This window comes from Beta vulgaris, chromosome 2 (genome assembly GCF_026745355.1).
Source record: "Beta vulgaris subsp. vulgaris cultivar EL10 chromosome 2, EL10.2, whole genome shotgun sequence".
In the NCBI taxonomy this organism is placed as follows: Eukaryota; Viridiplantae; Streptophyta; class Magnoliopsida; order Caryophyllales; family Amaranthaceae; genus Beta; species Beta vulgaris.
The window spans coordinates 56670736-56697561 of record NC_079203.1 but is presented as its reverse complement, the minus strand read 5'-3'; the positions used below and the strand labels follow the sequence as shown (position 1 = coordinate 56697561).

Here is a 26826-nt window from a genome sequence, read left to right as displayed (position 1 = left end):
AATCAAAGCTACTACTACTTAACTCCGAATCATATTAGACTATTGATTCCTCCAATTAGCATCACCCGCCTCTTCTAGAACCATTCTTCGCCAAGCAACTCCACTTAGGTCCTCCAATAAAACGGGCACTAAGGTCCTTCAGGGCCGTCGAAAAAATCACTAGTTTTTCTTTTGATTTAACACCAAAATTAGCTAGGCAGTTTGCTGCTTTATTGATTTCTCTATAACAATGCTCCACTTGAAGGTAAATGAATAGATGACAGATCTATACACAAAGTTGACAAATCCACTTGAAGGTAAATGCTCCACTTCGAGTCCTCCAGGCTCCAACCTTGAATTGTTACTATAAAAATAAAAACTATATTCTACTAGGTGAATTTACCATGTCGATATAGATGAATAGATGATAGATCTATACACAAGGTTAACTCGAAATTTGGTGGGTTAAAACTTGAAGGTAAAAGCAACAGTAATAAAATAATAAATTTGCTGTACTTTTTTCACCCTTCCACACTCAAAGAATATCGGAAGGTAAAACCTCAAGTAATCTTCAACGGCCAAGTCACTCAACTTCATCATCGTCTTCCTCCTTCAAATGCTAAATCGCCTTCTTCGCGCCTTTCTGAAACGCCAAACCCTAATTAATTGCAGAAACTTCATCTTCTCAATTACCACCAAATTCTCTCTCTTCATCCCTTCTTCAACCATGGCATCTCAATCCCCTGAATCAATTATCTCAAACCCGCCAAAATTCGACCCATCACAGCCGTCCATTCCAATCTCATATCCAATCACAACCCTAGAAGAGCTCGAATCAAGATCATACTTTGATTCGTTTCATTATCCATTTAATAAAGCTTCTGTCCCATTAAATGGGAATTTGTCGTTGCCCCAAAAACCTAGATTGTTGGTTTGTCATGATATGGCGGGTGGGTATTCGGATGATAAGTGGGTCCAAGGTGGGACCCATTCTGATGCGTATGCTATATGGCATTGGTATTTGATGGATGTTTTTGTGTATTTTTCTCATAGTTTGGTTACTCTTCCACCTCCTTCTTGGGTGAATACTGCTCATAAGCATGGAGTTAAGGTAACTATTCTTGATTAACTCATTGCTGTCTCTCTCTCTCTCTCTCTCTTTCACTTTCGCATTTGCTTGTCATTTCGATTGTTTTAGCTATGTGCTCAATGGTATGATTATCTAAGCAATAATTTTTCTTATTATGCTAATACTTATGATGAGGGTGACTGTGTGTATTTGCTCTTTTGTGGTAATGTGGTTGATGTTCAGGTCTTTAGTGTGCCAATTATATCATGCCATCATGGTGGGGGGACCATGATATTGAACATAGAGCTAAATATCTTCAAGTACACCATTAATTCATACTCCCTCCATCCCAGAATACTCTTTACACTCTCCTTTTTTATCTGTCCCATGACTCACTATTATTTTAATCATTCTACCTTTTAACTATTGGCCCACATTTTCTCTCCTCCAAATAAAATAATAACACTCTTATTACCTACCAACTCTAACCATGACCCACATTCTCTCTTCTTAAAATAAAATAATACTACTTTTACTAACTATTAACTCCTATCACATCTACTTTTCAATAAAATAACAATTGATAACCAAACAACAACTTATCATCTAAAATTACGCGCCTTGTACGCGCCTTGATAAGTGTAAAGAGTATTTTGGGACGGAGGGAGTATATCTTGGAAATATAACCATAGCTTTTTAACATAGAAAAGTTTAACTCTTTATGTTCAAATTTTGCTTGTGTATGTTCAAAAATTACTATGTTCAGTTTGTTCTTAATAGTTCATGTGTGTTTTTCAAAATATTTTACGTTCAAAAGAACATGGAGGCATCAAAAAATATGTGGATGTAAATTAGAATTACTATGTTCTAAATTTTCACTTATTTGGGTTAAAATAATTTACCTTATTGTTCGAAAGAAGATGATGATATTAGAATAAGAACATTCAGATGTAAAGAAATTTCTAAATAGTATGTTAATGTATATGATTTTGGAGCTATATGTTCTTTTGGGACCATGGTCTTGGGTGCATGATACAAGAATTTGTATATAAAATGTAATCTCAAGGGAGAGAGTGAGAGAGACCTTTTAAGCTCACAACTCACAAGACACAAACTTAAAAGTATAGCATGTCAATTCTCATCAATTTGCAAACTCTACCATCAAAGCCTTAGGCTATAGGACTTACAATGCTAAATTATCGATCTACTTAATTAACAAGAAAATCTACTTAGTCCCTCGTGTGCAGATAGGCATCTTGTTTCGCTTGAACATACAGAGTGTCGGTTTTTGGTAAATGATGTAGAAGTAAGAATAATAATTTGATCGAAAGAGAGAGAGTTAGGGGTGACCCCACATCACGTGTAACATAAAGAGTGAGAGTGAGAATGAGAGTGAGAGTGTGGTTAGTGGAAGGGCCTATGTCACGCTGTTTGAGTGAGTCATGTGGGGTAAAATTTTCTTTTAAAGTAACATGATGTTTTTTGTGGACTCGGGAATATACTTCCTCCATTCCACTATTATCGCAAGATCTTTGTAGTTAAATAGTGGAACCCATGTGATAGGAGAGAGACAGAGAGAAGATATTACTAAATAAGGGAAATGTTGCAATTGATTTAAGACTTCTAAATAATGAAAACGTTGCAATTATTATTGAACAGAGGAAGTAGTATATAAGATGTTTATATGAGGATGGAGGGAGTATAATGTATAATGTATTCATAATTTTATTAGAAGACCTCTAAACATAATCTAGTAACATAGGAAAGTAACTATTACACGACTAGCAATAAACTGAACTAAAAACTGTTATAAATTTAATGAATATTTCGTTCGGAAAAGCACATTACTAGACATTTAGTTGGCGCTACAATTTCATACAAGGTATCTAAAGTCCTTTAACAATCTGAACTCGTAACGTGACAAGTTGACGACTGAATTTAGACCTCGGTGGGTCAGAGTTATGAGCTGTGCTCCACTGATGGTAAAAGTAATTTATACAGATACAATTTTGTAAAGTAAGTGATTGTACAGTTTGCGACATGCTATAAATATAGTCATAAATTTGGTTAGTTATGCTCAACGCCTCATGTTCTGCTGTATATCCTGTTGGGGATGCAGGTCTTGGGGACTTTCTTGACAGAATGGGATGAGGGTAGAATTATAAGTGATAAATTGCTTTCAAGTATGGAGTATGCTCGTATGTGTGCCGAGCGGTTGACTGAGCTTGCTACTGCTCTTGGATTTGATGGCTGGCTGGTAACTCTTTCCTCTTTCTTATTTTTGAGCAAAACCTTGTATATCTTTTAGTTTTTTCTGCTGTCTATCTATTGCAAAATTTCAGCAATTGACATCTGAAAAAACCTTAGTTGATGGGATAGTTGACCATTTTTTTAACTAGAATGTAGGCACAAAGATATTGAACTCTCAGACAGGCTACTTTGTTTATGCATCTCTTTTTTATTTTTTATTGCATTTAAAAGTCTTTAGGTCCCTTGATCTTTTTTCCCCAGGGGCTTCAGGTAACTTATCTAGTTTACCTTTGAGTCTATGAGTAGTCATTGCAGGGCAAGGAGCGCAGTTTTATTAGATCTTGTAAACCTGAGAATAGTTATTGCAACTGAAAGAAGAAAGAACAGGGCTTGTTAAGAGGGCCATGTAAAAACTGCCTAGGACAAAACTTCTGTGGGTTGAGTTGGCAATTGTCCCGCTAGCTCCTATTTAAGGCATTCATGAGGGGTTCAAAATGGTACTAAAGATGGCAGAGTTTTGTTGGATGTGAAAATGAGTTCTCTCAGTAAACAATGCCATGAATTTTCTCAGTAAACAATGCCTGGCTAATCTTAGGTTTTGGCCCTGCTTAATTTCCGATACAATGGGTGCTAGGGATCTTGACATTTGAAGTAAAAGAACTGTGAATCATTACTTTATCTTTTGTTCTAGCTCCCAGGTTTTCTGATCCTACTTGTGGAGATCAGAACTTGACTTGGTTATGACTTATGATCTTCAATTTAGTTCGTTATTGCTAAAAAATTTGGGTTGAAAAATCTCATTTTGTAGCCATTTGGAGAGTTTTCCCTTAAATTTGAACAGTGTCTTCTTAGGAGAAGATTCTAAGGCACTGCTTGATTTCAGCTACCTAAATTATTTGATGCACAACGTTATCATTTATCTCCAATTGCCTTGGATAATTGATTGAAAAGATTTGAAACAATATTTATAAGTTTAATGTCTGTCTTTGTATAATTTTTGTAATCTTGGGGAACTTTGTCACTGGTGAGTTACATTTCAAGCACTCCATCATAGTTCTAAGTTCTAAAATATAAAAAAATTTAGTCCATGACATCACTCCAAAGTTTGAACTTATTCTTAGCTCTAGTTCTTCATTTCTAGTTTAGTCTATGCTTTACATTGGGTGAATTATTGTTGATGAATATTGGATTTCTTGCTTTTTATATTCATTATGATCCATAGTACTATTTTGTTTTGTTTCGTTTTCTTCTTCTTTGAGTGCGTTGTATGATTAATGCCATTTGATGCACTCAGAGTTCAAACACCTGTCTCTTTGCTTGATGCTGTGGCTTAGATGATAATGAGTTGGAAGTTTGGGTTTTTTTTTTTTGCTTGGTCTTCTTTTGTACATAGGTGACACCCCCTTGGTTGTCTTTCTAAATATGGCTCGTTATTGTTAAAAAATGTTTTGCTACATGCAGTACTTAATCCTTAAGGATATGGATAAGCAATAATTACATTTCCCAAAATGGTATGAAGCTGGAAGTTTATACCTCAGTTGGTATCATTTAATGTTTAGCAATCCTACTTTAAGTGCTTCGTATAGCCCTCTGGCTATGTTTAGTAAAATCCTCAAAAATTTATGAAGCGGAAGTTTGACTGAATAGCAATCTGCGTCAATTTGTTGGATTGGCATTACCAATTTCAACGATAGTTATCAGCTTACAATTGTTGGTTTGAGCTTATGGCAAACATAAAATATGATGGCCTCCGGTACAGTAGATTGAACCAGGACAAGTGTGTTTTACAATAGGCCAGGCTTCTAATATTATCTTACATGGAGTCGTAGAAAGAACAGGATGATATTCTTTTCGAGGTTCCAGGAGATAGGATCATAGGATACAATGCAAATGAATATTTGGCCCTCATATCTTTGCAACTGCTTAAGATTTGTCAGCCGCATCTGTAAAGTGTTGATATCAGCTACATGCAGATAAATATGGAGGTTAAGTTGGATCCTGCCCAAATAGCAAATATGAAGGAATTTGTAAGCATCTTGACAGAGATGATGCATCTGTCAAAGCCTGGGTCTTTGGTGATATGGTATGTACTGGAGATCTCCTTGTGTCTTTTTGGTGTGTGCAAACAGTTCCTTGATATATTGTTGTTACCTGTAGGTATGACAGTGTTACGGTTCATGGTGAGCTTGATTGGCAAGATCAGCTGAATGACAAGAACAAAGCCTTTTTTGATTTATGTGATGGGATATTTATAAACTACACATGGAAGGTAGGTGTTCTCTTTTTCTTTTTCTGCAAAAAGGACTTACCAAATTGATAAGTTTTGCAAGTAATTCTTTTCTTCTTTTTACTTTACAGGAGGGCTACCCAAAGCTCTCTGCTAACATTGCTGGTGATAGGAAGTTTGATGTATATATGGGAATAGATGTATTTGGAAGGAACACTTATGGTGGAGGGGAATGGACTGTAAGTAATTCTTTTCTTTTTCCATTTTTAAATTATTGTTAAGGAAGAATAATAAACACTTATAGAACAGGGAGAAGTGTGAAGTTCGAGTGATAGAAGACCTCAGGATTTTTTTTCTTTGTTTACAGAACCTCTTGAACAATAAGAGAAAAATGACAGTCCCAATCCACAAGTACGAAAGTGCGACAGTAAAATACTAATATGACTAGTTGACAACATCATCAACACGTAAAATATATTCCTAGGATAACTTCTATTTAATACCTCTTGTTAATTGAACTTACTATCATTTAAATTTTGGGGTGATATCTGGAAGGAGTCTTTGTTTGAGTCGTATGTGGTGAGAGTCACACATACAGTAACGAGGCAGATTTGCTGGGGTTTCGGTTGTAATATACATGGATGCAACTTTCTCAAGATGTATGCTCTTATGATCTTCCTTTGCTTGATTTCTATCTTGCATTTGGTTTTTTATTTTTCCTTATATGCTGTTTTATACAAGGAACCAAGATGCTGTTCTTCCAGTATGTAATTTGTTCTGTTGTAAATGTAGAACTCGCTGTCCTTCAGAATGTCATTTGTTAGTGTGTCATCTGTTACAAACTGATACTTTACCGTTTTAACCAATTTAATCCATTATTAAAACTGTTAACCATATTGATAGAATTGGATTCTACCTATAAGATAAATTAGACTCATATTTGGTTTGGTACTTTCAAACGAGTGTGTTGAGCACAAGAAAGATAATGCACCTCGGTGGAGTAAAGGATGAATGAGTGATTAGCACATGAAAGGAATGTTTTAAAGTTATTTAAGCAGCATTTCAGTTCTCAGCAACGTTTTTGTTCATTAACCTTTCTTAAGTAGGCGAATGTTAAGTAATCACTAATTTAGAATTACTTGTTCCAAAATTGTAGACAAACATTGCACTAGATGTCATAAGGAACGATGATGTATCAGCTGCAATATTTGCACCTGGATGGGTCTACGAGAAAAAGCTACCTCCAGATTTTCAGACTGCTCAGAATCGGTAGCTAACTGACTTCATTTTATATGTTTATAGAACCTAGACAAATTCTGAAATGGAGAAATGAAGGAAAAGTAATTATAACAACGGTTTGATACGGCACCAATATGTATATCTAATATTGAGCTTGAACAAATCAATGCCGGTGAGTAATTAATTAATATTACCATGTAAATTAGAAGACTTTCCAATAGATACTTGTTCTTTAAATCCAGTAGCTTCCATTCCTCAATATTAGATATACTCTTTGAACGTATTTGATAAGCTTTTCCAAAGTTTAAGGCTTTTGGAATCACTCCAAAAGATAGTTTTTAATCAATCATCAAATTATTTCATGTCCATACCCAAATATTAATAGGAGTACAAGGTAGCTTAAACAACTTAAATGTAAAGCAAAATAACTTACACTTGAATTGATTTTGTAACAACAAAAGTTAATTACTCCTAAGCATGAAAAGAATAGGAAACTTCAGCTCTAAGTGGTCTTAATTACTACCTCCGTAACACAAAAAATGCAACAATTTCAAATCACGCATTTCGAGGAAGCAATTTAGAGGTGTAAACGAGCAAATTAATCAATGAAATTTTAATACAAGCAAGAATGTGATTATAAGTTACCAACATAGAAATTTCATTGATTAATTTGCTCGTTTACACCCCTAAATTGCTTCCTCGAAATGCGTGATTTGAAATTGTTGCAATTTTTGTGTTACGGAGGTAGTCTGAATTTAAGTCACTTATAAACTGATTCAAATTTTTTAACATGTAATAAGAAATAGTATATTTGACTCAATTAATGAGCCTAATCCACACCTATTTTATAGAAAAAGTTCAATCGAGTCTCAGGACCCATGGACCTGGGGTCCATATAATAAATTGCCCCGTAGCCTTATTTGAAGAAAAAACAACCTTTTGGGCTTGGCCCAATGCTCCCAATTAAACATTAGACCCTCTTCACGATATTCTTTATTCTCTCTTTCCTCTAGCCCTTTTCACGATATTCTCTCTCTCCTCTAGCCCTCTTCAGTCTTCACCATCTCTCCAAAAACCAAATACATTCGCAATTCTCACTTATAAATTTTAGGGTTTCGTTTCTAAAAATTTCAGCCTCTAAAAATTTTAGGGTTTCGTTTCTATTTTGCTGCTCTTCATTCTTTGTTTTTCTTCAATTTTGCAGTTACGACGAAGGAATTGGCTACTAGATTTTCTGCCGTATGTTTCCCTTCCTTATTCATTCATTTTCCTTGGAATTGATCTCTGTTTTTATTCCCTGTTTCATTGATACTGCAATGCTTGAATTTACCAGTTATAAAGGCGTCCAATTTAGGGATATTTATGTTTAATGAATGTTTTGTGGGTTATGCTATGCTGCTACGCTTGATTTTGACATGCATTTCTAGAATAATTGGGAATGTATTAGATGATTTGGCTACACATGTCACTGCCCTTCTACGGGTGATTAAGGATTATAATTTCATAATTTCGTTTTTTGCCCAAGAAATTCAAAATTAATTCTGAAAATTTGTATGTGTTTAACTTGTTATGGTTTTCCTAGAAAGGTAAAGTTTTAGTGCATGTGTTCATTGTTTTGGAGTTGCCGTAATTGATAATGTGTTCTTGAAGGTAAGAGTAGGTTATGAATAAAGTTTTTTTTTTGTGGTTTTTAATAATACATGGATAGGTAATTCTTTATTCATAGGAGGCTATATGACATCTACATTAAAAATTGTTACACGTATTAAAAATAAAAATAAAAAGCAAGATATATCTTATTAGTACGTGGATATATCTTAAGCAAGATATATAAAACATCCAAGGGGAATTGTTATGGGACATGAGAAGTAACTCACCAAGGAAGGGGTTGGTGAGTTGAATTCCCGTCATGGGAATTCAACTCACCAACCCCTTCCTTGGTGAGTTACTTCTCATGTCCCATAACAATTCCCCTTGGATGTTTTATATATCTTGCTTAAGATATATCCACGTACTAATAAGATATATCTTGCTTTTTATTTTTATTTTTAATACGTGTAACAATTTTTAATGTAGATGTCATATAGCCTCCTATGAATAAAGAATTACCTATCCATGTATTATTAAAAACCACAAAAAAAAAACTTTATTCTTAACCTACTCTTACCTTCAAGAACACATTATCAAGTTGAACACATACAAATTTTCAGAATTAATTTTGAATTTCTTGGGCAAAAAACGAAATTATGAAATTATAATCCTTAATCACCCGTAGAAGGGCAGTGACATGTGTAGCCAAATCATCTAATAATTCCCAATTATTCTAAAAATGCATGTCAAAATCAAGCGTAGCAGCATAGCATAACCCACAAAACATTCATTAAACATAAATATCCCTAAATTGGACGCCTTTATAACTGGTAAATTCAAGCATTGCAGTATCAATGAAACAGGGAATAAAAACAGAGATCAATTCCAAGGAAAATGAATGAATAAGGAAGGGAAACATACGGCAGAAAATCTAGTAGCCAATTCCTTCGTCGTAACTGCAAAATTGAAGAAAAACAAAGAATGAAGAGCAGCAAAATAGAAACGAAACCCTAAAATTTTTAGAGGCTGAAATTTTTAGAAACGAAACCCTAAAATTTATAAGTGAGAATTGCGAATGTATTTGGTTTTTGGAGAGATGGTGAAGACTGAAGAGGGCTAGAGGAGAGAGAGAATATCGTGAAAAGGGCTAGAGGAGAGAGAGAATATCGTGAAGAGGGCCTAATGTTTAATTGGGAGCATTGGGCCAAGCCCAAAAGGTTGTTTTTTTCTTCAAATAAGGCTATGGGCAATTTATTATATGGACCCCAGGTCCATGGCTCCTCAGACTCGATTGAACTTTTTCTATAAAATAGGTGTGGATTAGGCTATTAATTGAGTCAAATATATTTGTCTAGTGATGCATGTTAATTTGTTTACCTGGTGGTGCTACATAGTCTCTTACTTTGATTCTTGTTTTTGTGTAATGTCATTCTAACACTAAGCTAGGAAATTTCTGCTGTTTTTTTTCCCGTACTTACAAGCATATGTTCTACTAAACATCTTGTGTATGCTTGCTTTCATAGTTCTCATGATATTGATTTGGGGAGAGATTAAACATTCATTAGTTCTTCACGATCTGAAATGACACTTTGCCACTAACCTAAATTCAGATTGTTGATTTTGACCTTTCACATTGATACATTCTCTTGTCTTGTCTCATTAATGCAGTTGGTGGGGTCTTGTTGAAAAATCCTGGGGATTGATGCAAAATTACCCAAGGACAATACCATTCTACTCAGATTTCGATCAGGTAGGTACTGATTGTGTTGTTATATAATTCATTATCATTCTGCGTTTCTTACAGTCATCCTAGAACAAAGAATATTTTTAATTGATGGTAAGGCGTAGATGCAAGGGACACTTTTCTGTTTGTATCTTATGTGGTTTAGTATGATTAATTTTAACGCAGGTTGTTTTTTTTGGATAGTGCAAAATAAGTATAAATTCTCTCTCTGTACCCAAACACATATACACTAACACACACACACATCACGCACATACACACACTTATAAACACAATCACACAGACGCACTCGCTCACCCACATGGTAACACCCGCCCGATCCGGGGTCGAGTATATCGTCAACAGTGCGTATCCAGGGCTAACAGCTAGCGTCAATAACCAACACAAGTTCTTCCGGCACATTTTGTCCTCACTCATGCGCACCCTCAGAAACTTCCGAGGAGGTCACCCATCCCTGGACCTAGCCAAGCACGCTTTAGTGTGGAGTAATTAAGGAAATGAGTTCCCTAAAAGAAAGATGCTCTGGTTGGAATAAGTAGCATATTAAATCCCTTAAAGCAATCATAAGGGGTATTACACACATTCTATCTCCTTCTCTCATTGCTTCCAGATCTAGTTGTCAATTGTCTAACCCATTATTATTAGGGGGTGTTTGGTTCAAAAAAAAAAAAGGTATGCCGTATGGGTTTATAATGACTAAAACCTAAACCTAGTGTTTGTTTGCAAAATTTTAAATTTTTAAACCCATATCTCAAACCCATAAGTTAGAAACCCAAGAGGAGAGGTGGGTATGTCTCATACCAAACCTTCAGATATACAAATAAAAGGAAAAAATTAATTCCAAGATAAATCCAAACAAATGGAATCAAGTATCAAACTCCAACCCCTTACCACCCCAGTTTCATTCCTTATTCCAAACCTATACCACTTCGTGAACCAAATGCCCCCTTAGGATATGATATTGTTTCACTCAAGAAAAACAATGCTAAGAAAAGACATTGAATGTTTGTTTATCAAATCTTAGTTTAGTACATTTAGCATCTTTCATGTCCTCTATATATCTGGGAAAGCTGGCTAAAAATAATACTTGTGAAGTTTGGGCAGTGTGGAAAATTTTGCAAACTCAAGTATCTGCTGTATATAGCTAGAACTTATTTGCAAGTGAATCTTTCAAGAATCTTCCCTAAAATATATTTTAGTATGTGAAGTTTCGCTACAAAATAAGTAGAAGTATCCTTCTCTAATCTATTTTGTTGTTCTTGCTGTTGTACTTTCATTTTGTTTCTGGTTTCTGCAATCAACATTAAATCAAGTTGAGCAAGTTTGATCAGAGACGAATTTCTTAGAGATGCTTACTAATGTACATTGAAATAGAGATTTTATTTTGAAAACTATGAATGATAATTTTGCTTCTATTGGGGTAGAGTATGGTTAAAATAAGTTTCTAGTTTAATAAGTTCGTTTTAGTTCAGATTAGTTAAGTTCAGAATAATTTTGGCCAAGTTCAGATAATTTCAAATAAGTTTTAACACCTTATAAATTGAACTATAGTAAGTTCCAATAAGTTAAAGTTCAGTTCAGATAAGTTCAGGAGAATTCACGCACCCATATATTTTTATCGATGTTTTAACATTAATGTTTGGCCCCTCTAGTTCTAAATTTATGGCTTTTCCCTCTACATGTGACTAAGGGAGTTTTTGTAGAATATATTACCTCAGTGGACCCTAATCTTAAGTAGTGGATTGAGCACGTTAACTGTTGGAGGTGGATGTTGTTTGTTTAATAATTTGTTGTGGACATCTGATAGATAGATGTTCTCTAGAGGCGCATTCAGAGGCATGTTAACTGTAAAATCTGGATGTATCATAGCTATCTAGTATAGGATAAGAATTGACTTATGCAAGATTGGTATTAATCCATTAAGGTCGTTGTACTATGCAATATGATGACTGTAGAAGCACCATGAGGAATTTGTTAATTGGAACTCGTCATCAGTTACATAAAGTAAGGCAACATATTTGTTTGCACTTGTTAGGAAGTTAGTCATTATGGCATGAACATTCTTGGTTTGTGTTTCTTTTTTTCTTTCTCTCAGGGTCGTGGTCACCATATTTCCGTAAGTGGGAGGCAAATTTCAGATGCTGATTGGTGCAACTTATCATGCCAAAGCTTTCAGGTATATACATATTGCAACTTTTCCCTTGTCATGGACTTATAATGACTGGCTTGTAGTTCATGGTCGAGATGTCTAAATCTCCAGGGATGATACATCTGTTAACAGCTAAAAATCATTATTCATCTAAGTTGCTTGCTTCTGAATAATGTAGTTTTCCATGTTAGTCAACAAATAATTCAAAAACTTTTTGGTGCTTGGCTTAAATACTTTATTTTTTGATGGGGTGGCCTTTTTAGCTTATTTGCGGGTTTATGCTGCTGCTGCCTTCCGAGCAAGCTTCCTTATTGTATTTTGGCATGATTAATGTGCTGTTTTCTGCTTATATTTTTTTGGAGTTCACTGTAGAGAATGGCTGTCTCTGATTTTGTTAAATTTAAAAAATTATGTTTGCTCTTGGACACCCTGGCTCTGATCTCCTGGCTAATAATAAATCGCCACTTTTAGCTGGCAGATAAAACGTGACGGCGTAAAATATCAAACCATGGATGACATGTGGCTTTGAACCAGCTTTTTTTTTAGATGGGGTTTGGGAATGTCCAAAATGTCTACATCCATATATGAACTTAGCTGGGAAATATTTTCTGATGTTGGTGTATTACATCTTTCACTAATACATTTTATTTTTAGTTAACAAGTAATTATGTTTGCCGACAATGTCAAAAAACTGCTGGCGATTTCTGTATTAGAGATTTTTGTGTACAAAGAATAGGATGCTAACAGTGATTCATTATTTTGTGTGATTGAATTGTGTGTGTTCCGTGGTTCATTGTGTTATTCAGAAAGAAAGATGCTGTGTGCAACTTTCCTTTTTGATGCGGAGATGTTCTCGAAGGATCCAAACATGCTGCTTATTCTTGTGATGTTATCATCAGCTGCAGTAAAATATTTTTCATAGTAACTAATTTGCACCTCTAAAATACACAGAATTTTGCTAAACGATTGATCTTTTTATTGTCTACGCGTTCAGTTGGCAATAATGAATTGGCTTTTGAGCTGAGTATATGGGGTGGGGGTTCTAGCTGATATTTTGTTACTATTGAATTTCAATACTTAATCCTTATCGTAGTATTCTTAGTACCATCTTCTTGTGCTAAGCCTATATATCCTCACAGCCTTTTCTGGAATATTCTGAAGAATCTGGAATGGATGATGTTCAAGCTCTTGTCAAGTAAGTAAAGTTCCTAAGTGCTGTTATAATTGACTAGTGATGTCTGCCATAAGAGACATAAATACTCCCTCCGTTTTCTTTTAATCGTTACGCTTTCCTCTTTAGTCCGTTATTTAAAATTGTTATACTTCTACTTTTTGCTTATATGGTAACCTATCATATCAACTTTTCACAATTTTCCACCTCATATACCCCATCACCCACTTTAATAATCCATCCAAAACCTTCCCACCTACCCTATTTTTCTCTCTCCTACATTATTTAATGCTTTTACATTTCTCAAAACCAAACATTCTTTAATTTTATTGTACTTCTTCCTTTTTTTTTGGTACAATTTCCTTGGTTCTCCCCCAAAGGTGAAGTGTGACAATTAAAAAGAAACGGAGGGAGTATCTTGAATAGATATATTATGTATGTCCACCTGTGCTGTTGTGCACGAAGACAAGCCCCCTATATTTTGTACTTGAATATTAATCTTTTTTGGGTATGTCTTAATTAACAATCATATCATTGTATTTTTTTATGGTGGTGCACTATCGTAATAAATTGTTAAATACAATTTTAACCAGTCAACTTAGTATCTACCTATGCTAACTACACTATTGGTTAGGTTGATATCGAGCTTCCTCATAAGTCTTTTTCCGGCTCCATGTGGTTTAGGACATGGTAAATGACATTAGTAGATAAGATATAGCAGATCTGACCAGTATATAATTTATAGCAAGTTTTGTAGTGCTTTCTAAATTAGCAAATTCATTCTTCAATAGTCTCGTCTAGTTAAATGCTGTAGAAGAGTATATACATCCCAATCTATGCTACGCCAATAAACAACAATAGTAGGTCGAATGGTTGACTATTCAAATCTAGTACTTGAGATAAAATCTCTCGATTTTCCACAGACTACTCTTTGCCTTTGCCAAACATCCCCTTAGTGTTGTAGATAATTCAACTATCTGCTTTCAACAAAGTTGGATCAGTTTCTAATGGGAACTTTTACGAATTTAGATTAGATTGGATCAAGGTTTTGTTCTCCTCAACTTATTATTGCTGAAATTAACTTATTTTTGCTTGATTGAACTTATTTTTGCTGAATATACTTTTGTTGAACTTATTTAACTAGTATAACGCGTAACTTAAACTAAGAACTTAAATAAATCTTACCTAATTGACCATATTGTTGCTGAACTTCACTTGTCTTTGGTGAGACTTATTTTTATAAGTTGAGAAGAACATACGCTAAATCAAATGGCTCAAAACTTTTATGGGTAAGCTCAAAAGTGTCTTTTGTTGCTATTGATGGTGAAGCCATGTGCATTTTCCCCTCCACATTCCCTCCTCTCTTTAGAGTCATTGTCGTGTTGGTGTGGTAAGTTACATGGTTAACAAGTCCTTTGTGATAGTCACTTTAGGACGGATGCGGTAAAAGGTTTGTTACAGGGTGTTTCCGAAAGAAATATCTCTTTGCTTGTCAAGGGTAAGGCTTTGAGTGTGTGCATGTCAATTCTCACCTCCCCTAATCCTCCCTCAGTGGGACTATCTATGATGGTGGTAGTGATTGTTAATACTGTGTTGTTTTTTATTCTAATGAAGTGATACACTTGTTTGTTAGCCTTGAGGAGAAATCGTATAGCGGAGGAGGGAATGTTACATATAAAGGAACTCTTGGAAACCTTTCTTTTATCACAAAAAGGTTATTTCAAGCAAAACTCCTTCTAGGGGATTCAGCTCTGGGGTTCACTTATTCTGTAAGCCATTTCCTTGCAGATTGAATTCCAAACTAGTTAGATTCTGTCTATTACTCAAAGTTTTAGCCTCGTGCATCGTGTTCATAGTTTATGATGGTTGTGCATGCCATTTCCCCTCTCCAAGTTAGTTTTCCTGTGATTTCTAGGTTGAGGCTTGAGAATGATCTGATGCAGATTACTAATTTTATTAGCCTCTGGGTTTATCTTAGTTACAGTGGTTTGGTAAAGGTTTATTGTGTGCTTTACTCCTGTTATGTATTCTGAGTTTAGATGGTGTTGCTCTGGGCAATGATACTACCAATATGCTCAGCTCCGAGTAATCTTAGTAATTCTTCTGATATAATCGTCCTTGTGCTCCCAAAGACTAGCTTTTATTTTGTCCAAGGAGCATTTGCATTATAATTTAGATTTGTGCAATGAGTGTTCAGCTAGAGATGTATTTCAGTTGCCTTTATGTGTAACAAATTTCGTACAAAGCAATTTCTGACCAACCTAAAAGTGAACTACCTTGATCAGACTTCATCTTCCAAGAAAGTGGATATTATTCTCTCTCTCTGTCTCTCTACCCCTCTCTCTTTCTCGTGATTGACTTTGAATATTTTATGCCATTCCATGTTGATACTGTCGCAAGCTCATGGACTGATCTTCATGTCTGGATTTTGTGATTCAAGGTCGCTTATTTGTGCTTTCGGATTGCTTATTAGGAAAGTATGGAAGAAGTTTTGTTGAGCACCATCATTAATTTGTGTTGTCATTGCTTTACTATATGGAAAACCAGTTTTTTTTTTGATGATGTAATTGCTACATCTCTAGATGATGTTATTCGATATTTTTCTTACATCTAAACATAGATATCTATTGGTATATGCAGGTGAAGTCAGATGGGGACTCTCTAATAGGCATTTCTCTAGAGTTTTTGTCCAACGAGGGCGAGGTTATGTTAGTGCTCCTTGCATCTCATGGAAATGCTTTACTTACCATGAACCAGTTTTCTAGCAAGTTCAACAAAGTAATCATGCCACATCGAGTTATCAGGCCAGAGTCATCTGATGGGTGGGTCCTGCAGGAGAATGTCATTGCCATGTCAGGGTATACATTAACAGAGATTCGGACAGTATGCTACAAGTTGAGACCTCAACTTGCTGAGCAACAGATATCGGAGTATTATGCAGTTCTTGGTCATCTCTCAATCCAAACTTCTGGTCAGAATGTACAATTTCCACCTTCTTCTTCATGGGCAGTTGTGGGTCAAGATGTAACATGGAAAGCTGGCCGAGACAAATCCAAGTCCGTCTCTTTTACTGTCCTTTGGAGATTAAAGGATGGAATTGACTTTAATGACATTGAAAAATACATTGTCTATATCGAGAAAACACCAGAAGCAGATGCAAATCTGGATGTGAAGCTTCAAGCTGTACAAGAATTTCTCGGAACCGCACTAGTGGAAGTCTTCTATGTTTCTGACTTGCTAGTTCCTTCTGGTATCTCTTCTCTCAAATTTATCATCCAAGTTCATGGTATTGATGGAACATGTCAACCACTCGACGATTCTCCATTCTTTCAATTGGACGTTGAAGGTTAGCTACTATTATTGTCTTTCTATTCATATATTTATTAGTTTCTTAGCTGGATATTGAGATGTTATCAGTTATCACGGCTTTCTTTACTGTTTTTATAACTACAAATTGTTGATGTTTGCGTTCTTGAACTAGATTTTTCTGGATTACTTCCATATGTGACAAGAAAAGATTTGAGATAATGTCCTCTGTATGCGATGTGCAAGTTTTGACTTTGCTGATATCGAATTTATCTGCTATATTATCACAAACAGTTATTTGAAGGGATGTGTGTATAGTTCTACGAAATTTCCGGGAAATGTTATGAAGTATTAATGATATATAGAAATGTTTATATGAATAATATCTGAAGACACATGTGAAGGGTTTATTTGTGATTTTTTCGCAAAAATATAGGTGCATTTTGATTTTGTTAAATTTCTCTTTCACAAAATAAAAAATAGATCTAGTGCTGAACCTTTAGAAATATTTTTAATTGGGTTAGTGTTATTACTAATTTAATATTAAGTAATACAAAAGAGATGGGATGATGTCCTCTGGATTTTATGTCTCGGACTTTTCACTTACTTCCAAGCTCTTCTGATATTACCTTTTATCCGAAACAGAAAACTAATCGCTGAATTACTTAGATATTTTTAACAATAAACGTCCATTCTCCAACAGTAATATATGCGTGATAGTTACTTGAAAATAGGGGAATTCCAAATTTCACTTGTGAACAACTTTTCTTTTTTTCTGTCTTTCTATTATCAATTCATTGCCCTCAACTATACCAAGTATCTATTCCCAACCATTTTTTTTTATTCTACCCACTTTCCCTTTTTTGATGTTATTTCTTCTACCCACTTTACCTATGTCATTTGAGTTTGTCATTTTACTTCAAATATATGTGTCGGATTTTTGACACTTTAACTTGGGTGTGGCTGCTTTGAGATTTGTATTGAGCCAAAATTATGGAGATTTTACCCGATATAGCCGATTCCAGACTCTTGGAAACATATCTATGTCCGACGCCTGAATCGGAGTTACGTAGCTTTACTTCTAATATGGCAAAATCTCCCTCCTGTCTCACCCACCTTTTCCTACACAAACTCTACATGCAACTATCTCTCTCCCACGTAGGGATGGGCATGGGTCTAAGACCCTAACTGGACCCTATTGGACCTGACCCCAATTTTAGGGTTTGGGTTCAACTTTTTCTAGACCCTTATGGTTCGAGTCCAAGTGAACTTCTTAAGGTCTGGGTTTGGGTCTTAATACTCTAGACCCAGACCCTATACTTAGACCCTAAGGTTATTTAATATTATTATTGTCTTTGTATTTTAGAGAAAAACCTTCGTAATTATCCTAAACTTTTAACTTTTGTCATTTAGACCCTAAACCCTAGACCCTGCACATATAGGCACTATCGTAAGTCAAGAAATATAAAAAATATTGAAAATTGGGCAAAAATAAAGAAAATAGGCTAGACCCTATAGGTCCAACTTTTCTAGACCCTTAGGGTCCGGGTCTAGGTCCCACAAAAAATTTTAGGGTCCGGGTCTAGGATCTGGTTGGATGCAACCCAGACCCATCCCTATTCCCACGAGCACTGGTTGAAGCTACAATAATCAAGTTGAACATAAAAGAACAAAGCAAGCATATATTTGCCATTATTTAGTTAGTAGAATTGAAATTGGTGGATTAAGGGAGAATGCATGAGTAGTGGAGTGAGAGATTTCCATTAAAAGAAAAGGTGAAAACATAATATTTTAGCCTTCGAGTGACCCAATATGTAACTAAAACACTTTTAGTGGTTGTTTAGTTGAATATAGGAAGTAATATTTCTTAAAAGATTGTTTCTTCCAAGTAGGGAATGTGAAAAATTATTTGGTTCATCAATGGAAATTAAACATCTTTCACTTCCTATGGGAAGTTTTATTTAACTAGGTGGGTTTAGGTATGCAACTTTCTCCATTTTATGGAAAATAGAACTTTTTAAGGAAATATCTTACTTTCTTGGGAACTTCCTTTTACTTAAAGCGTCCTAGATTAGTAACTTTCTCCGATTTGCGGGAAAATATAACTTCCTAGTAAGTTACATGTCCGACATTTTGGCATATACATTTCGTGTATTTTTGAAGTCATTAAAACAAACATTCAAAGTGGTTAGCAAGCAGTGAAGTATTATTTTATGTTATTTGGATACATCATTTTATAAGATCGGATAGTTGATGCCCTAGCATATACATAAAATGCAAAGTTTTCATAGATTGACCCAGTTTGAGCCCAGAATAGGTTTTCGGGCTCAATACTTGTATTCAAGATGAAGTAGTAGAATTTAAAACATGGCCTATGCTATCCTAGTGAACACACTTCTCCCAACTCTCTAAGACACGGCCTTTAATGTAGGTCTATGAATTCTTCTGGAATGGAGTAGAATGTGTTGTATTCAACAGGATATCCAATGAAAAGTACTTGAGAGATGGTTCATGACTTTGCTTAAGCTTAATTAGCAAATGTGGAATATATATTCCTGTTGATGATGATGATGTAGCAATAAAGGCTAGTGGCAAGTGGAAGAACACTGTTATACTCTCTGGTAGTAGCTACTAGCTTCATCCTTTATCAAGAGACTTCATCAATATAATGATGTGGCATTCTACAATTTGTAGTCGTAGATTGCCTTTTCTAAGACAAGTTATTTGCTTAATTGGAACTAGATTTATAATAATAATCTTTATTCTAACGTAAGTGTCTTCTAAGATTACATAAAGTCACAATTTTTTTTAAAAAGGGGAATGAACACAAATATTAAATTAGCATTGAAAATTCTTCTTATATTATTTTATTTAAGACAAAAATTTTAGGAGTATAATTTACAGAGAGTACTGAATCAGAAATTTGGCGAAGTGGACATATAATATGGAACAGAGGTATATATTATTCAATATGTGTAAAAATTAGATCACAAACTAATGATCATCATCAGTGGAGGCAAAAGGGTGCAGAGTGATGTATGTAGGAAGAAAAAGAGGAAAGATGTAGAAAAGAGGAGTTAAAACAAAAAAGATGGGAAAAGGATATCAGAAACCAAACAACCTTTTTTTCTGGGAATAAGTTGGCCTCGAGCCCTCAAATGAGAAACAAGCATCCTTCCAATCCTTGTTTCCAGAAAGAAGCTTATTTCGAGGTTGATAGATTGAAGCCAAGGGGAATGCCTTTTTGTCTTGTTATGTAGACTTCCCATCTATATTTCTCTTAGTGGTTACCCATATTTGTCACATTCCAAGTGAAGTAGATTTCTCCCCCTATCATTTAAATGTCAAGAAACCTGGTAGAAATGTGCTTGTGAGTGGCTTTTACATGTTGCAACAACCTAATACTGTTTGTTCACATATGACCACCAACACCATCCAAAACTATGGAACCCCTAAACGTGTAGAAGAGCATGAAAGTTGTTTCTGAGAGTTGTCACTTATATGATTTACCAAAATTAATTTTGATGATTCTAATTTGTCTCTCGATTAAGTAATTAATAATTTATACATTGATGGTCAATTTAGGAGAAACAATGTTCAGAAAAAGTATTGAAAATTCAAAAGAATACGAAAGAAAATGACTAGTGTGATTCTAATTATAAGCTTGAAGCTAGCTAGATGGTTCCGTATTGTCAAGCATATACTACCTCCGTTTCTTAATAAGTGCAACATTTCACTTATTTGGAATAGTCACAATAAGTGCAACCAAGCTCAAAATGGTAAAAAAACTTCAATATTATTACAAATATGCCACCAAAAAGCAAGAGGGGACCACAACTTTTTTGTTTCATCACTTGAATTACTCTACTTTATTGTGGTCCCAACTTTCTCTCTCTACATTCCTTGATATTCCCCCACTTTCTCTATGTTGCACTTATTAAGAAACGGAGGAAGTAGTAGTTTGTAATTATTTTTTGATCACTCTGTTTGCTCAAAGCGATGATGGGTTTTTGAGTTTTGGTAAAACAACTTTTGGGTGTTTTTTTCTTTTTGGTTTTTTCACATGGTCAAACAGCCAACGAAAAACATTTTGTAAATCGTTTTTTGTGTTGTCGAAAGCCAAATTTTCAGCCAAAAGCAAAAATTTTGTTTTCCTAGTTTTTGATATTTTGACATTTGGTTATTTTGTATTAAACATCGAACAATAGATATTGACAAACACATTCATAAACAACCAAATCAAACAACCTTACATAAACAACCAAAACAAACAAACAACTGACAACCAATCGCCAAACATCCCTACAACTTGAGAATGCAGCTCATAGAAGGATGCTTGAAGACCTGAAATTACCCAAGTTTTAGATTATATAAGAAATATAGAATTTTGGTTATTAACATAGGGCTAATCAAATCAGGTCCCTTTCCTTCAATATTCTCGAGATCATCTTCCTATCTAAATATTAGTCATGTATATATAAGGGTGTGTTCTATTTAACATATTATTACTTATTTAAACTTATTATAATTTGTTTTCTTAGTTATTAAAACTTATGTGAACTCATATTTTCAGAAATAAAAAAAAAACTTGGAAATTTCAAAAAGGATCCCTATATTCTAGTAGTGACTTCAATCTAAAGGAAGTTTTATTAGGTATGACATTGAGGACTCCAGGAGTCATGACAAACTTTTCTGTGCCTTGGTCTTAACAAACTTTTCTGTGCTAAGACTATAATCTAAATGCTTAAATATTCTGAGCACTTGTTGTTGTGACTGAATAAGACAAAAAGGGAAAACACATTAATTACTGACCATTAAGCTGTTTGCAAGTCTCGGATTCTATGCCTATTAATGACATAGTAAAAGATTAGCATGGCGCTTGTGCAAATATGACACGCACAAATCAAGAAATGGTGCAATTTTCATTACCTTGCTTAGTGTCTGCTAAAGAAAGAAAACCCCGAGTAATATTAAATATATGATAGGTGAGGACTGAGGAGCTACAAAAATAAAAAGGGTTGTGCATATCAGCATATGTGATTGAGATGGGAATTAAGAAATTTTTGGAAGTTTGACTTGGAAAAATGCTTCCTTCAATAAACAACGGTTAGGAAGAATCTTTGAGTCAGCTATTGTCCCTGTTGCCTCTGCATTATATAATTTTCTTATCTTTCTGTTTCTTTTAAAAAACATTACTTTTAAGTTTTAAGAAGAGATGGATTTGGAGAAATATGGTATGAGATTATAATATTCTATTTTATGGAGATATTATACTATAATCTTTGTCTTATTTAGTATACTTGCCCCATGAACTCAGCACTAACACTTGCCTCCCACGTGAAAAAATCCAAGGACACTTCTTCTCTACTGTATTATTATCAAATTCCAGCTTCTCCTGCAACAGTTTAGAAGGCTTTTCATAATATCTTATGGTATAGTGAATCTCTTGAAATTTTTGCTACAGTGTTTTCTGATTCTTGTGTTTTGGACTTCTTTTGAAATATAATTGGTCACATGAATGTCCTGTGAGAAGTTACCAATCCGTGCAGCTAACTTACATATTAAAATCTTGTACTGCTCATTTAGTAATAATATAGGTTAATTACTTCCTCTGTCTCAGTTATAAGTCGTATTAACACCTAACGGTTTTAGGACACAAAGTTTGAGTTCAATTTAGAATTATGATACCTTTTCTTGGTAAATCTGTATTTACATTGGATATTTGAGGAGATGCTCATTAATTTTGTCAATTTAGAATTATGATACCATTTCTTAGTAACAAGGTTAGGAGGGTTTTGGGAATGGTTTAAGGTGCGACCTTTGGAACTCATACCGCAAAAAGGGGGAGAAAAGATTCATGTGAAATTCCTCTTGAAAACTTGTTCACATTAATGATATATTCCAAGATCTACCAAAAACAAACATTATATATATAATTTACCCCTTGTAGATTGTTTGAGGATGAATGTTGTCAGTCTTCACTCTTCTCGCATTGTAGCCTCCATTTTATATTTATATAAGTTTCATGTCACATGCAACTTTAGTTTACCTTTTTAGATTCTGTTAATCTTCTCATGAGTTTCTGTTTGCTTTTATGGCTCTCATACAAATTATTGTGCTGAAGAAATTGGTGAAATGGTGTTTGTGTGGTTGACATTATAAAATGTGGAAGTAGATTTTAGTTTGCTAGGAATTGGAAAAATGTGGGTTGTCTTGTTGAGATATAAACATAGAAAATAACACTTTTTAAGAAGCTATACTATTCACAAAATTTAGAAAGTTGTTCTTTCCATAATCATCAACCACATAGGAAATGACTTCCTATTATTCAACTATACGACCACTAAATTTATCCAGCTATATCTTTTCTCTTGAATATGACACTTTTTACCTTTATTTGTGCTATAAACTAATACAATGATAAGGAAAGTCAAGCTAAATGGAGAACTACTTATTGTTGAACAGTCCTCCTTAGGGGGACAAGGGGGGAAGCTAGGGGGGTCACAAGGGGGATTTGATCCTCGTTACTCGTCCGTTCAATTTCCGTAAGGAAATTAAACAAAATTCCATGAGAAGAAAAGAAAAAAGTGAAAATTTTCGCCGATTAATAGAAACGCCCTCATTTAATTTCCTTGCGGAAATTAAGTGAGAGACAATTTGATGAATCGGTTTGGTTAGAGTCCCACACTCTCTCTTGTTCACTTACAAGTGAACTTGTTCTTCATTTAGCCTTTTTCATTTTGAAATAGACTTTTTTCCCCACTAATTTGCCAGTTAGTGTGACTCTTGATATTGGGCAAAATCTATTGGAGTAATAGTGCCTCATTTTGTCTTTGAAGAAAATAAAATGCCAAACAAATAAAGCAGAAGAATAATTTTAGTAAAGGCTCGAGTGAAATGATTGTAATAGATGTAGGCAGCCTTGTTTAGTGTATTTGAGTTTAAAGATGGGAATTTATGTTTGGAGGAGCATCAACCCTACTGACTTGGTAGACCTTTTAGCATAATTTTATAATTTCAAAGAACAATTAAAATGTCTTTAGCATTAACAGTTGACTCTTTTCAACTTTCCCTTATTTTCAAACGCTTCCTATACTTTACCTTTTCACAAATCCCGTTTTTCCATAGTAACTATTGCAACTGCTTTTGCTTTTCGACCTTTTCTATTGTTTATCTTTGCAAGAGCAAGAAAAAGACAATGCATATATATAGAAAGGAACAAAAAAGGTGTTTGACAAAAAAAATTCCTATTCTGAAATATTGCTTTCTATTTAATGGAATTTCACTAGGGTGTAAGCTATAGGGCCCTTGTTGTTTTTAATGTTTCTTGAGTGCTTTCTTTTCTTGAAGAAAATAATACAAAGAAAGAATTAGCAGATAAAAGGAATTATGTAGAAAAGGGGCAAAAACATGGATGCCATATTATTAATGTAAAATAGTTATGAAACCATGTCATGTCCAAAAAAAGACTCCCTTTTGAGAGAGTCTTGAAATACATGATGATCAGTAGAAGATGGAAAATTCAAGTATTGGTGTTGGGAGAGATTGTTGTGGAAGAGGAAAGACTTGTCATCTGCCTCAAAGTTGTTTTGTACTGGAGTTTCCATGCTGCTTGAGTCTTGTTGCATTTGGATGCATAGTATCTCTGCTTGAGCTACTGCTAGTTGCATTTGCAGCTGTGAAACCTGGTTTTGCAGGTATGATATGGCACCCACACATCCATACACTGGATCCCTCATTCTTGCATTTGCTTCATACACTAGGCTGCTCACTGCATCTCCTCTTTGGTGCAATGGAAGCTCCTGTAAACCAAAACAATCCAAGTATATGTTGTTAGCAACAACATCCTTAGTAAGAATTCTTCCGCTAGTAGCATTAACGGCGAGACTTGGGGAAGTTTGATATATGCAGTCTTAAGGGCACATTTAGTGTACACATAAATGTTTTGTCTTCACGACAATATTATATTATGATATTTAATTTCTCTCTTATCAACTCAAGCAAGACCTAGATGAGCTAAGCAAGGACCGAAATTATTTTGTAAAGCATACAATAATAGAATCATTAATGTAATTATTGTTTATCTAAAATTACTATTATTACAATTTATAAATCTTATGTTTTAGGCCAAAAAGAAAAAGAAAGAAAACTCTACACTAAAATATTGATGTTTGTCAAATGTGCTTTAATCCCTCACCAACCAGTAGAAAGATTGTTTTCAACTGACCTGCTAAAATGCATGTATATGGACCGGTTGAGATATTGTTTCCTAGTGACCCACATATATGTGAGACATTTTGTCATTTCATATATTTTTTTGAAGTAGTTAATTGAATGTGTTAAGTGTTATGATGTTCTACTTTTATGTTTGCTGTTGACTCACCTGTAACATTTTGCTGACATTGCTAGCACCAAATACTTTGTGAACGATGGCAAACTTGTGGGGATCATCGGAAGGGAAGTAAGGAGCAAAAATGCAGTCTTTGGCACATCGACGACGGAGCAACTTGCAAGAAGCACAAGGTGAGCTTCCATTTCCACCCATTTCGTTGAAGAATGTCTTATGGGAGAAATATATGGAACAACAATGTAGAAAAATGAAATCTAGAGAGAAAAACGGAGGGATGGATAAGCTAAGAAATAAAAAGCCTATGACCTGAAAAGAATGAGAAAAGGAGTGTGCCTATTTATAATGCCAAAGCTTGTGTGATCTTTCGTGCGTTTTGTTTTATAATATACTGTTTACAGAAGTTTCATGATTATAATATCATTAACCATAATTTATGATATGATGTCTGAAAAGGAGGGAGTGACTATGTCATGGAGGATTTAGAAATGGTCAAAATCTTTTGGCCTTTTGTTGGTAGCTCAAACAATGGGTAAATATAAACTGGTATTAGTTTTTATACCTATGGATAATGATATATGGGAAAAACTTTGAACCATTTCGCAACAAGGCTTAGCTTTTGTAAGAATGTTACCTTCTGTATTTGGGGTCAAGTTGTCTGCTTGTCACTAGACATGGTTATCGGACAAGATAGTCTAATGGTTAAAGGGTTAGGGTCAATTTTATAGGTTATAATTTTAAAAATAAAATAGATATTGTACAAGAAACTATGTGTAAGGATTCGTGTTCAATTATACTCACGTTTCTCCCTTCGCTATTTTCTTGCCCGTTTATCGACCTGCCCACTATCGATCTGCTAGTAACCCGACCCACTATAACCCTTATGAGCCGACCCTTTTACGACCCAACCTGCTTTGACCCGCACCAACCTAAATCCAACCCACCTAATAACCAAGTCTACTTGTGATTGAGGCACCCTAACCCCTTGCCCTGAAAACCAATTCTACAACAAATATGTATTAGTTCACAAGGGGGAATATAAGAATGATGCTCTTGTTATGGTTAAGTTGGCTACCAAAACTCACATAAATATGCATTGTTTGTACACAGGCGGTATATGGTATCTTTAACACATCTACAGTTATTTGGGGCTTGTAGATGTACAAATGGTGCATGCCATGTTCATCAATGATCAAACGTAACACATATTTATGTGTCGTGCGCGGTCGCGCATCATCCTACTCAACGGATATAAGGTAGAAGTGTTGTAGAATTATTGACTTGTGATGTATAATAGAGTGGATTGATATCAATCCACTAAAATGTCTCTTGGAAAACTTTGAAATAAGTATGAAAAACTGGTTGCTCTTGAATTCGATGTTTTCATGGATGTTTGTATAATTTTTATTGTGATAAGGTATTTTCATTTACAACAATACTATCAATGTTTTTAGCGTATTGATTACTTATTGCATTCACTGGATTAGTATTCTTCCAAGTTCCAATTCTCAATATAACATTTGGATTTGCATTTTGTGGATAAATTAGGAACTTGAGAAATCCTAATCCCTGTTTACATCATTAGTTTGTATAATATTAAGTTATGAACTTTTTTTTGAGGGAAAAAAAACCAAGCTAATATTAATTTTGAACCAAATTGTCCATGAGTACATAAGCAGCCACCTTCATTGCATAATAATTCTCCCAAACTTGTTCGACACCAAAAGAAACTAGCTTAGCTAACAGATGAACTTA

General features: G+C 34.6%; 2 protein-coding genes across 3 annotated transcripts; one reads left to right on the top strand and one right to left on the bottom strand.

The window, feature by feature from the left end:
• Positions 1 to 437: 437 nt before the first annotated feature.
• LOC104905964 (cytosolic endo-beta-N-acetylglucosaminidase 1) lies at positions 438 to 26512 on the top strand. 2 transcript variants are annotated; one of them, XR_008968373.1, is made up of 13 exons: positions 438 to 1090; positions 3168 to 3305; positions 5272 to 5381; positions 5456 to 5567; positions 5657 to 5764; positions 6682 to 6794; positions 10023 to 10104; positions 12194 to 12274; positions 13387 to 13442; positions 15052 to 15187; positions 16059 to 16764; positions 25134 to 25247; positions 26182 to 26512. XR_008968373.1 is itself a non-coding variant. In XM_057392845.1 (12 exons), the coding sequence occupies exons 1-12, from the start codon at positions 596 to 598 to the stop codon at positions 25148 to 25150; spliced, it is 2154 nt and encodes a 717-aa protein (XP_057248828.1). In that variant the 5' UTR covers positions 438 to 595; the 3' UTR covers positions 25151 to 25257. The 2 variants fall into 2 exon arrangements, 1 of the variants encoding a protein (XP_057248828.1); XM_057392845.1 differs by lacking the exon at positions 26182 to 26512 and having other exon boundaries at positions 25134 to 25257.
• On the bottom strand, positions 23915 to 25269 carry LOC104905963 (LOB domain-containing protein 12-like). The gene is made up of 2 exons (XM_010694633.4): positions 25108 to 25269; positions 23915 to 24526 (listed from the first exon to the last, which is right to left on the bottom strand). Exons 1-2 carry the CDS (start codon positions 25267 to 25269, stop codon positions 24164 to 24166), a joined length of 525 nt encoding a protein of 174 aa, XP_010692935.1. The 3' UTR covers positions 23915 to 24163.
• Positions 26513 to 26826: the final 314 nt, after the last annotated feature.

Coding starts and splice junctions, on each gene's coding strand:
- LOC104905964 (XM_057392845.1), top strand. CDS start 596: ATGCTAAATCGCCTTCTTCGCGCCTTTCTGAAACGCCAAACCCTAATT. Junction 10,105..12,193: donor TCTACTCAGATTTCGATCAG/GTAGGTACTGAT, acceptor TCTTTCTCTCAG/GGTCGTGGTCACCATATTTC. Junction 12,275..13,386: donor TATCATGCCAAAGCTTTCAG/GTATATACATAT, acceptor ATATCCTCACAG/CCTTTTCTGGAATATTCTGA.
- LOC104905963 (XM_010694633.4), bottom strand. CDS start 25,269: ATGGGTGGAAATGGAAGCTCACCTTGTGCTTCTTGCAAGTTGCTCCGT. Junction 24,527..25,107: donor ATGTCAGCAAAATGTTACAG/GTGAGTCAACAG, acceptor TTTGGTTTACAG/GAGCTTCCATTGCACCAAAG.